The sequence below is a fragment of the Solea solea genome, chromosome 9 (genome assembly GCF_958295425.1).
Source record: "Solea solea chromosome 9, fSolSol10.1, whole genome shotgun sequence".
NCBI classification, from domain to species: Eukaryota; Metazoa; Chordata; class Actinopteri; order Pleuronectiformes; family Soleidae; genus Solea; species Solea solea.
In genome coordinates this window covers 9,010,266-9,023,028 of record NC_081142.1, presented here as the reverse complement: position 1 = coordinate 9,023,028, position 12,763 = coordinate 9,010,266, and the positions used below count along the sequence as shown (strand labels likewise).

The 12,763-nt window shown below is 39.7% G+C and overlaps 1 protein-coding gene across 1 annotated transcript; it reads right to left on the bottom strand.

Moving 5' to 3' along the window:
- Positions 1 to 4,233: 4,233 nt before the first annotated feature.
- On the bottom strand, positions 4,234 to 12,695 carry LOC131466256 (fatty-acid amide hydrolase 1). The gene is made up of 15 exons (XM_058639459.1): positions 12,176 to 12,695; positions 11,494 to 11,607; positions 9,449 to 9,589; positions 8,740 to 8,873; positions 8,391 to 8,597; positions 8,246 to 8,286; positions 8,010 to 8,134; positions 7,758 to 7,883; positions 7,569 to 7,666; positions 6,658 to 6,757; positions 6,470 to 6,513; positions 6,345 to 6,384; positions 6,069 to 6,177; positions 5,179 to 5,324; positions 4,234 to 4,743 (listed from the first exon to the last, which is right to left on the bottom strand). The coding sequence occupies exons 1-15, from the start codon at positions 12,389 to 12,391 to the stop codon at positions 4,621 to 4,623; spliced, it is 1,764 nt and encodes a 587-aa protein (XP_058495442.1). The 5' UTR covers positions 12,392 to 12,695; the 3' UTR covers positions 4,234 to 4,620.
- Positions 12,696 to 12,763: the final 68 nt, after the last annotated feature.

Genomic DNA, 12,763 nt, shown 5'->3' with positions numbered 1-12,763 from the left:
TAAAGCTGATAGAACGTGGATCACTGAATTGTTGAGTCACAGAATCGGCGAAAATTATATGGAGCTCTCAGTTAATCCTGTCATAGTGAGATCGGCGGGCATACTTTGGGGATCCCAGCCCCTTGTGTAGAAATGGAGCCTGCTGTATTGATAAAGCTGCTGTTTGATACCGCCTGTACACCTGTATCAGCTGTCTGTTAATCTGCCTTCTCCTCCTCCTCCCACTAGTCCTCCACAGCGTGTCGCCTCTGCCAGTAGAAATGGCTGATGAAATGCACCAAAGACCTGAAAGCTGCCAATCTTGAAGCTTCTTGATGGCTTGTGTAAGTGGCTCTGGGTGCAGGATGAACTTGTCACTTTGATCATCTGAAAGGCAGGAGCCCTGCTGTGTCAGACATTACTACCTGCAATTCTGAGGAGCCATAAAGACTATGGACTCCTTGGTCCCTGAAATGGGACATTAAGACAGAATCATCCTCGGTTAGTTGTGGCGATATCAAGGTGTTTTATTTGCTGGCACACAGGCAGGGTCTGAATGTGTTTGGATAGCTTTTAAAGTACCCGATCTCACAGCCTAAGGTTCCTGTAAATGAGGTGTTTGCTGCTCTTATCAATGAGACGTTACATGAGAAGAGCACCTCGGCCCGCCAGGGGTGTTCAACCGTTGTGTTGTACGATTACACCAGGCTGAGCTTTGGCCAGATGCCCTCCACATCTAACTCAAACAATTTTAACAGCTTTTTCACTTTCTTTTTCAAGATCTTGTGTTGCATCTATAACGTCAGACTGTTTCTAGTATCAGAGCATTTACAAAGTTTTCTCAATACACTGAGGTTGTTTTTTTTTTCTTCAAACATTTAAAGCTTTAAATCACAGTAGAACTGGTACTCGGCTACAAGTGCTTACCTGCACAGACAGCTTATTGAAGTTTGTCAACTGTAAGTTGTACGCAGGAACTCAGCAAACATACGGACCCGTGGATGAATGAGATGATGAGCTGAAAAAAGAGAAAAAAAGTCAGTAAAACCACTCGTCAGCACATTTTTGTTACTGAAATCACTGACTGGAACTTTAACCATGCTTAAACATGGTTCAAACGTGAATCGAGTTCTTCTGTTTTGCTACAGAAGCAAACATGTGTTTTTTGAAGTAATTTTTAGGTAATAAAAGGTATAGTGTGTAAGAATTGGTGAACTATGATGGCCTTCACGTACCTGAAAGGATATTATTCTTCATTCATGCAGTGAGCTTCCGCAGCAAAACACGTGCTCTGCTTAAGTCTGTCCTTTCGGGCTTCTGTAGAAACATGGCTTAATGGCCATCGCATTCATTTTTTTCCCCCTCTCTTCCAGAGAACTGTCTGTAAACACTATACTGTATAGTTGTGCGTGAAAACTCCAGTAGATCATCAGTTTCTGAAACACTCAGACCAGCCTGTGTGGCATCAAAGGTCATGCCACGTTCAAAGCCACTTTTGAACGCGTCTTCCCCATTCCCATGCTCAGTCAGAGTCACTGTCATGGGATGTAGATATGATTAGATAATTAGATAAGGCCGTGAGCGGCAATTCTACTTATACACATATACTGCAGACACATTTCTTTTAGATTTAAGCTCTTAATACAACAGTTGTGTCAGTCACCCATTCACACACACATTCATAAAACATCAGGAGCAATAAATGGTTTTGTGTTGTCCGTCAGCAACAAGACTAGAGGAACAAACTCCAAATCTACAAACTGGAAGACAACTCACTCTACCTGCTAAATTATCCTCTTCCTAACAATTCATTTTTCACAGAAAACATTACAGGAAACATGAGGAAGCTTTCATTTCTAAAAATGAATAATAACTTCATAACAATAAGACTCAATAAGTTAAACTCAAGTGTCGCAGCAAGCAATTATGGTGTGCCAGTGAACATGCACAATGGAAAAATTATTGAATTTTAATCAATGAGCATGTCAAATGTAAGATTTTCTCTTGGAATAGGCTACCATGTCCCTTTTAAATAGACATTTAAAAAGAAGACGTTAATACACGTCATGCTATAATTAAAATTAAATAGGTCTGGTAATTAGGTTTTGCATGGACAGATTTGTGAAGTCTTTAAACACTCACTCATTCCTTGATCTTCCACCACTTTATCCTCCAGGGTCGCAACAGGTGCTGGTGCCATTCCTAGCTGACATAGGGCAAAAGGCAGGTCACACCCTGAAAGGCCGCCAATCCATCCACTGACACACTCACACCTACGGTCATTTTAGAGTGTCCAGTCTTTAAACAAGATTAAATTAAAAGTTTAAAAAGTTGTTTTGTTTTTTTAAGAAAGTGTACACCAGGTGATGGGCAGAAAAAAATGTCCACACACCAGTTGCTCAATCAGGTGACATCACACAGTTGGTAATAAAGTGACCAATTACTTTTTTTGTTTTTTGTCATTTTTTTTCTTTCTGATTTTAAGATTTAAAAAAGCAAAATGTGTCTGCAGACCAGTTGTTGCTTCCTGAGAAATCTCCTCATTACCGACAGTCCTGAAACATGACCTGGTTTCACTCAAAACAGAAACCCTTTTCTTTATGATTTCTGGTATTTTGTTAAACCTGCTTTAACAAAGTGTGATTGTCTTGTGTGCTCATGTTTTAAGGTTTTAAAATAACACAATGTAGGATTTTCTCTCTGGGGTTCCCCCACAGTTGGTAAACAGCATTGTTTGTTACAATTGTCATAAAATGTATGTGGAGGTAACATGTGTATCTGTTGACAAAGTCTTAAGACCAGGTACAGTAGCCCATGTTATAGCATTTGATTCAAATATGACGACATGTTTGAATCACTTGATGCCGAGGTGCCGTAAAGTAGAAAGCTGTAGTTGTTTTTGTGGCACAGAACTGAAGTTAAATAGTACCAATGCACGAGATGCAGACCTGCTCAGGCTTTGACAGAGGTGACATTCACCGTGTTATGAGTTCATGTACCATTAACATTATTATTTGAACGTTGAAATCCTACATTATGTCACTTTAAATGACCACAGTTTACATAAAACTACATTTTATTACGTTAAGTATTATACATACAGCTGCCAAATTATAAGGCAAATGTATTTAATGGGCCAATTTAAAGGATGTATTTTAACGTGTGTGTGTGCACAGGCAGATGTCACTGCCACTGTCTCAGATCACGAGGGATTTATGAACAATGTCAAGTTCCCTCTGAAAACCGGAGTCTCTTCACTGCCTCTTAAAGCTTAATGCTCCCTGACTGTGTGGCACAGTAAGAGCCACACTGTCTTTCTCTCTATGTGCCACAGATAATACTAAGAACAACCTCTCAATTCCAGCTCTCCTCGTCGCCTAATGTGCCCTCCTTCCTCCGCTGCACGCACGCGGCCATTTCCATTCAATCAGACATGAATGCAAACACAAGCGACTGTAATGGAAAACACTAATATTGTCCCTAATGGTTTCCCATCCCAGGAGAGTTTTAAAACATATGTAAATTTATGTGAACCCAACAAAAACACATATTTACAATAGAACAGGGTAATCACAATATGATGACATGGTGGGCCGGCCTTGTAGATGGAGGCGCCATGTGTCATTAGTCTCTTTTATCTTTTTTCCTGTTTCATGCAATGGCATCGGCGCAACAATCACTCACAGCAAGAATGAACATGATCTGCACTCGTCTGTGGCGCAGTGATGGAGAGGCAGAGGGGGAAGCAAAGACGCAAAGGAGGCAACGAAAGAGGTTGTGCGTCTTCACTGCTACGGAGTACATGAAGGTGAGGAGCAAGTGACAGCGGTGAGAAATAAGCAACTCTGATTTAACAATATAATACAAGAGGCCTTCAGTTCTTGTAAAAAAATTTAAAAAAAAGACAATATAATTAAAAAAAAATTATAAATGATTATTTTCATTCATTTAGAAGTTGAAATATAATTTATGTGCTCACAAAGCCTGTGCCTACAAAACTGAATTCATTCTACACCATGTACAGTTACGGGGGCAGAATGGCTTGAAGAAGATATCGAATTGCACATTTTCTGACATTTTGCAATTGGGATTTGATATGCCATGTATTTATTTTTATGTCAAGGTTCAGTTCATTATTCACCATGTGATGCATCTAAAATGTACTGGAGTATTACCACAAGACACCACCAAAACTTTAACTACTTGTTGTATACAATTTGCATAGAAGACATCACAATCAAAAACAAAACGATGTCATTTGCTAATTGTGCTGTTCCAAACTGCGTTTAATTGTTCAGCCCTGACAGACACTACAGCCCGTTACATGTGTTCCTGCCGTATGGCATGACATAATCAACAATGTGAGTTCCAATCAGATAATTAATCACAGTTTACTCATATCAGCACAATAATAAATTTAAGATTAGACTTCAATTCAGATTCACCAAAGATCGACAGTTTTATATCATGAAGGATCGAAAGAAGAGTAAAAGCAAAGCATCTTTGTTAATCAATGTTAATTCATGTTGTATTCTTCAGTAATTTTCACCATCATCAGAAATGACGTTTTGGGTACTGTTTCCACAGCAAATGTATCATAATATCCCTGAAGGTTGTAGCGCCACCTGTGGGCTTCAGGATCTACTTTCTGCTCTGTTTGACCAAGTGTTCCACCTCCTTCATGAAGCGCAGACACAGCTCATCCTGCCACGGCAGGGCAACACACTGCACCGACACAGGCAGACCCTTTGCCCCGGAGACAGCCTGAACACAAACACAGAATCCAGAGAGTCAGCAGTCGCTCTCAAGAACCACCACAGTCTGCTGCCTCCACCTACTGACCAAATGTAGAAATACAGACACTTAAGAGCATCTAACATGCGCACCCATCTCCTGATTTGAATACAAAAGGCTAAATAATAATTAAAAAAAATAGTCCCACCTTAATTCTAGATACCGTTACCTTTCAGTTTTTCCCTGTAAAAGTAAAAATACAGCCACAACATTAAGCTGGTTTATACACTGCATATACAAGTGGATGCAGCCTCCTGTTGTAAAACAAAGACCTACAGTGAAATATTGAGGGATTTTCATATTAAAACTGTTAAGATTAGAGTTTGTTAAGTGGAATGAACAATTATTGATATTTGTGTCCGATTACGACTGTTGTATTACATACTTCTTTGTCCCGTTTCTTACCTGTTTGAAGACCTTGTCCACCTGGTCCTGATAAATGCCCTTATAGTGCTCGAGTTCCTCCTCATCTTGTGCGGTCACTGTGGAAACAGGAACCACTCCAGCGGGAAAAGTGAGGAGATTGTAAATGGCTGTGTATGAGAGGACAGCTGAAAGAAAAGAAAATAGACATGTACTGGGTTTTAATTTAACAATAACATAAGCACATACTGTATGTCACTGAAATGTCCGTTACAATTCCTTTTGTGCATTAATATTATTATTTGGAGTCTTGATGACACTAATTATAAACTAAATTAATTGTTTCTATAAAAATTCCAAAGTAAAGGAACATAGCTCCATATGATTTATGACAACTATTAGAAAACAAAGCCCAAAAGCTCTTTAACCCTTAAACCACTAAGCCACAAAATGTCTGTCTGGACTTTTTTGCTTATTTTAACCATAAAAGGGCCAGAAAATATCCTGAGTAAGTGTTTTTGCCCATTTTTCCAGAATAACGTTAAATATATGGCCGTTACTCAACTTACTGCATGTTAAAATAGTGTATTTACAATTTAAAATCAAGAAAAATGTAAGAAAACATTAAAATAACATTTGTTTGAGTTATGGCTCAATGTCCAAAAACAGGCCAAAAAGCAGAAGCCATGTACAGGTGTTTTTCCAACTCTTTCCTCTCTGGTGACAAAGATGCTGATTTGCCTGCTTCCTCCAAAAGTGTGAGCACAATTACCGTAATAACCATATGTTGGCTTTGACGTGCAACTTCTCAGCTTTCAGAAAGCGTGTATTTACGGTAATGCAAAGTGCGCTTGCACTATCGTGTCGTCTGCGATGCACTCGGTGTTAGAGGGTTAAATGTATTAGACAAACATTGGTTCAGTATATCGTACGCGTAATCTTTCCGCAGTATAAGAAGTTGTAGGCTGGTCCAATCACAGGGCACAGCAGCACGTCAATGTTGCACCTTCTCCAATCCTCTATCGTTTCATAAATGTAGTCCTAATAAGAACACAAGAACACATAGACCTTTCATTTCCCATAGAACAAAGAGTGAAAAATTCAACACACCATTTAAAACCTTTTCAAGCTCAACTTCATGTTCAGCTCTACATATATGTGAACATTTTGATTTCGTTTTTAAATAATGAACTGAAAACTAATAGAACCTCAACAGCGGCATGTTGCTTCCACAAGTTTGGAATAGACCTGAAAACAAGACAGAAAGATTCAGTATGGGCAGGTATTTTTGTCACATCACATGCAATGAAAAGAAAAACTCAAAGTCTCTCACCCACATCCAGCTAGAGCGCCACCAATGGCATAAAGACGAGGAGACTACAAAAACATGAAACAAAACACTCGTTAATTAATGCACTGCATGGCAAAAAGAAATTCACATACTCTTTATAAACCTCGCCTCTACTACTAATACTACTACTCTACGTCATGTACTAAGGAAGATTTATGTCTGTTACTCACCAGGGGGTTCATGAGGAATGACATGGTTTTTAACATCCATTTAGGAATATGGCGAAAGGAAATTTGATGTTTGAGAGAGGGGTCCACAGGACTTCCCTTCCTGAAACAGAACCAATAAGAGACAATTGGAACAAAATAGAGCAACCTGTTGAAAGAGACTCTTCTCAGATTTCAAGTAAACATAATGAGGTTAAATATTTTAGCCTCAGTGATAATATCAACATGCTAAGAAGCTCACACAAACAAATCATTTTAGTTAACTGCTACATTTACCTGCCACTGCTAATAATACAATAAATACAGTCAGGCCAAAATGAACAGAGCATCTCCAAATAGGACAAAGCACAAATAAGAGCCTTCAAATGAACATCCTTCAAATTAAATTCAAACATGTCTTTTCTAAACTGGCGATAATGCTAAATAAACTTTTTGTGGTAAATTAGTAATTAGCGATGATTTTGTTAACCAAGCTAGTAAAAAACATCACAATTCTGGGGTAGTAAACAATTTAAATTTAAAAATAAATGTATATTTTTCCTCCAGCACCACAAACACTGACTTCATAGTGATGTGTAACCGGTAAACAGCTTACATGAAAAAACATTTCAGCTGCAGATGTTAATGTCATTGTAAATATTAAATAAACATCATTTTATATGAAGATATGACCATTAGGTCTGGGTTCGTTTGAAAAGCCTTTGGTTTTTTTTTTAAGATTATAAGGAATTAGAATAAAAACAGTCGATCATAAGACAAAAAGATGTTTGTCATTGGTATTTGTTATTCATGAGAACAGCACTGGTATTCAAATGTATGTTTTTACGTCTGATCGATCTTCTTATGCTGTGACTTCACAATGTGAAATGAACAATACACAAACTCACTAACAAACTAAGAAATATCCAACTCACATGTTATTTAGCAGGGTAGTACCTCCATCTGCAAGGCAACCCTTTACCACCAGCTCAGGGAAAGCATAATCAATCTTCAAAGGTGTGTAAGGCACCAACTGACAGGACGGGAAAAGACACAACTTTTATTTAAAAAACATGGACCTCATGTCACATGTAACTGTGGATCAGTGGGTGGTTTGCTCTTACAGTGTGGCCTGCGTCTTCCAACAGCGCCTTGACTTCTCGGACGGCCCGTGCCATGCTTGGAGATGGCTGCATGTAGCCATCATTTTCAATGTAACCAATCCTCAGGGGTTGGGAGCTCTGGTACAACTAGTAAACAAACAAGTGTGATAGATGTATGTGATACAGTAACAGTGTTTTAGAGCTTTTAGGGGAGGTTTTTCTTACTCCATTTAAGGTTATACTGTATATGAGATCTGCCTTAATTTGACACACCTGCAAATTAAAAGGCAGTGGTGGAACAGTGGGGTCCAGGGAAAACATGTGGTCACACAGCAGAGCCTGCATGCACAGAGCCAGGCTGTCAACATCCCTCGCCATGGGTCCCGGAGATGACAGCACTAAGTTTATTACAAACAGAGGAGGAAAACAGTAGGTCATTATAACAGGCACCATATGATGACACTTATATAGAGTGCACTGTATATGATATGTAAAATATTTCACCATACCTGACTTTTGCCCCCTACAGGCAGGCCTCAGACCCATTACACTGACCAAGCAAGAAAGAAAAATAAGTTCAGATAAACATCTGGTGCAGTGTTTAATTGGTGCGAAGCGATTGATAATAAAACTGCACCAACCACAAACGCTCACCTCAGCCGACCTGGCGTTGGCTTGAAACCGCATGTTCCACAGAAAGAGGCGGGAATACGGATGCTGCCGCCTATGTCATTGCCTAAACCCAGCAGAGAGCCACCTCCACCGATGAGAGCTCCCTCTCCACCAGATGAACCTCCAGAGGTCTTCTGAAGGTTATGGGGGTTTATGGTCTGCCCATAAATAGGGTTACAGCAGTCATAACTGAAAATGTGGCAACAATAATAATAATAAAAACACAGACACAATGACAATTACAGCATCTGCACATTAAACTATATTGGAAGTATACAATTATAAAAGGCATGTGACACGGGCTTTCGACTCATAACTGGAAATGATTTACCTCAAAAGGCCTTGAGGTATGTTGGTTTTCACAAAGGGAATAGCTCCTTGTCTCTTCAGAACTTTGACAAGGACACAGTCTTCCTGGACAGGTTGCTCCAGATTAATGATCAAGCCACAAGTAGAGTCGCAATTCTTGAATTCAAATATGGCAAAGACAAAATGAGCATTGTTAGATAACAGCAGACGAAGGTCATAAGGTAGGCTTCATTGAGATGTAGCACAACGTTTAACAACATCCTCAGTGAAAGAAAACGCACATGTCAGAGTGTTTCCACTCACTACTCCACTCCCCTGTAACCATTCATCTTGATTACATAAGAGCTGCTAATATAACATTTAATTGCTGCTCCCATTGTAGTAATTTTTGCTTTTTGCACTTAAGTTGAGGAATGTTGTACTTTCCTCATTGGTCTATAAAAACCTCCTGATATTTTTTCCTGTGCAGAGAAATGCAGAAGCTGGAGGGACATTTGGGTCATGTAATATCTAAACAAGAGCCTTTTGCAATATTTGCAATATTTGACTTTTCATATCCCTATCCAAATCCATTATGGACCCTTTCAGTGTAATCATCTCCACCAGGGAGTTTATGCTTTTAGCCGCGTCTGTCGAACTGGCCAAATGTAAGAATTATTCAATTTCGTTCTTTTCCTTGGTGGAGTTTTGTTTTCTCTAGCTTTCATTGTGCTTACGACCAGTCAACATACCTTGTATCCAAAGTTGTCTTTGATACTAACTGGAACGCCATACAAGAGACCTCCCTTGTTGTTGCTAATAGCTTTCAGTTGGTCAAAACTATCCGGCAACACCCCTGTGCAGCAGTTCAGCTTTTCGTTTACATCTAGAGTCTGTAAAAAAAAAAAAAAGAAAGAAAGAAAGAAAGGAAAGAAAAAACACATCACAGACAGATTCACATTTTAAAGGCTGGTTTTGTAAAACATGAAAGTCAGTGTAGGCAATTACACTTACTTAGTTACTTAGTGTCAATGACCTGGGGAGAATTACTGTGTATATAAGAGTAGATTCAACATTTGTTCTAGTAATTTCATACAAGACATGTCGGTCCTGAGAATGTATGTATTATCTGTCACCTGGCAATGGAATATGGAACTTCATTGACATGCATATTGTATACAGATGTTCATTAATATGCTGGAATATGGAATAATCTTGCTTTCTGTCAAGACAACGGGAAAAGAGGAGCGTGAATTTGCAGTTTTGGAGACCTGATTATGGAGAATAGACTTTACACAAAGATCTGCATTAGCTTGGCTGAACCTTGGCTGAAGCTCAATTGCTTCCCTGTCCAGGAGATCATTATTCACACCAGCATGCACCTGTCTGCTTACAGCCATCTACATTTTATTTTTAGGTTCAGTAACGCAGCCTATATAGGCCGCAGTGAGTGAGCCTGTGCCCTGTCCACCCACCCCACCTATACCTATATCCTCCACATGAGGGTCATGGGGGATGCTGGTGCCAATCCCAGCTGACATGGGGTGAAAGGCTGGGTTTTTTGTCATCACAGGGCAAACTACCATTCACTCACACAATCACACCTACAGGCAATTTAGAGTGTCCAATTAACCTCTGCATGTTTGTGGACATGTAGAAGGAAACCAGAGAACATTGGAGAACCACTTCTGAGTTATTAGGATCTGGCATCAGGGGGTATGGTACAGCATCTGCAATAAACCAGGAACCAGGAGTTTGCAGCTTGTTGTAGACTGTACAACACATTTTTCACATTTCAATACCTAGACTAATTCCTACACCTACCGGTTCTGTGTTTGAGAACTTAACTGCACTTGTTTCACCAGAGGCTCCCACCCTTGCTTGAGGATAACTTCCTTTCTAATGCTGCAGGTAGTTTGTGTACCATGTTGTAGCAAGTAGCAAGTGTTTACTGAATAAATATATTTTAGAGAGCCTTCTTTCAGTAACAACACATGTTAAAATGCACACAGTAATGTCACTTGGTTAAATACTGTGGTATATTTATGTACTGCAATTAAAAAACAACTTGTTTTTCCAACACTGGACACAATTAGGCATGTAGCTTATGATGTATTTTTGGAGGGCTCAGTATTCATTAAACAGTAAGCAGCTTCATTCCAAAACAGCTATAACCATTTGCATGTACTGTATGTTTTCCAATAGGGATAGCACATATTCACGAATACTCACATATAACCGTGCCAGACTGAAGGATATAGGCTATAGGCTATTTTCCATACTATCAGCAAATACATTTATTTAAATGTTCCAAGCTGAACATCCATCCATCCGTCTTCTACTGCTTTATCCCCCACATGAGGGGAAGCTGTGCCAATACCAGCTGACAGGGTGTTAGGCGGGATACACCCTGGACAGTTATGCCAGTCCATCACAGGACCACATACATAGAGAAAAAACGATCCACTCTCACACTCACACCTATGGTCAACTTAGAGTGTCCAATTTACCTAATCCCCATATTGTATGTTTTTGGACTGTGGGAGGAAACCAGAGAACTTGGAGAAAACGAAGCTCAACATTCAGCATGATTACAGTTGAGTTTCAGTCTACAGTCTGTGACTCAGTGCCTTGTGATAATTATCAATGAAAGGTGATTATTCCAAAAAAAACATCAATAAGCACAGATGAAACACTGAGAAAGGTCGAAGAGAATGACTTAATTAATAAAGAGATTACTGATTTCCATGTTTGTTTTTCTGTGATGATAAATGTAAATTTGGATACTATACTGAACCTTTTCCACATAAGCATAAAAGACATCCTCGGGGTTCAGTGAGCCTTCCTGAAGTTCCTTTGTCAACTCAGACAGGGGCAGTGTCAGGATTGCATCAGAGTCAGCGGTTGGATGCTAGAGAAAAACAACACACACACACACACACACACACACACACATTAGAGAGTGGATCAGATAATCAACAATCTCTCTGAGATGGTAGGGCAGGGGGTCTGCAACCTTGATAATGAAAAGAGCCATTTTGACATTTACATCGACACGTGGACTCCACATTGGCTTCCCATATTTAGACATTGGATGTGATGCACAAAATGTCAGAACACTTTTATTTATCACCTTGATCTCTAAATAAGAAAGAAGAAAATGAAAAGAAACTTCTTTTTTAATTAGTATTCAAAGCTACAAGGACCTGTGGCTCAGAGGAGACAAAGAGCCACAGGTTGCAGAACCCTGCTATAGGGCCATATCAAATTAGTTTTTTTATTACTTTTGCTACTTTTGAAAGCCTGTAATAGAGAGAGAAAGAGAGAGAGAGAGATACAATTAAAACAAACTATAAATAAGCTTTATATAAAATATAATAGAAGGAGAATAAGATTATGATTAAGATAATGAACAGTAATCACATATTGTTTGATTTGTGCTAATAATTAATCAAAATATCAAAAAAAAAAAGTCTCACCGACTTCCTGTATCGCTGCACAGCCTCTTGTGCATGCTGCAGACTCTCGGTCCTCCGAGCTCTGGCTCTCTGGATCTTCGACTTTGCCTCTTGGAAACTACTGATCTTGCGGAACAGCAGCACCGCAGCTCCAGCAGCGCAGGCACCTGTCGTCAGCAGTGCCGCAGTGCGCTTGTCCATCTCCATACTGTGGATAAACTGCGTTGCCTTCTCCATGGATCTCTCTCGCCTAGTCACATGGATTATTCGTACTAATCACGTCACGTCGCGCTCCTTTGAGAACGTCTCTCTAGCGGCCGACTGCGAAAAGCTGCTTCACAGAGAAGTTACATCGACACTTATGCGAGCAGCAACTAGCAGCAACTACTGTAGTCAAACTAAAATTGAAGTGGGCCCGTATTAAAGCATTTAAGGTAGTCAGTCCCAGTGAAACAGGAATTTACGGCTGCGACCTGTGGAACATCCAAGTCCGCTCACATCGACATCGTACGTCCGCCTCCCAGCCCCAAGGTCAAACTCCGCCTTTTCTCTCCATGAGTGAGAAATTTCAAAGTAAAAGTCGCATTGCTGTATATCAGAAATCTGAAA

What these genes read in the sequence shown, in the direction of transcription:
- LOC131466256 (XM_058639459.1), bottom strand. Translation starts at nt 12,391, where the DNA reads ATGGAGAAGGCAACGCAGTTTATCCACAGTATGGAGATGGACAAGCGC. An exon ending in CACTGCCTTTTAATTTGCAG is followed by an intron (nt 7,884 to 8,009) that starts GTGTGTCAAATT and finishes TTTGTTTACTAG; the next exon opens with TTGTACCAGAGCTCCCAACC. An exon ending in ATACTGCGGAAAGATTACGC is followed by an intron (nt 5,325 to 6,068) that starts GTACGATATACT and finishes CTTTTCTTTCAG; the next exon opens with CTGTCCTCTCATACACAGCC.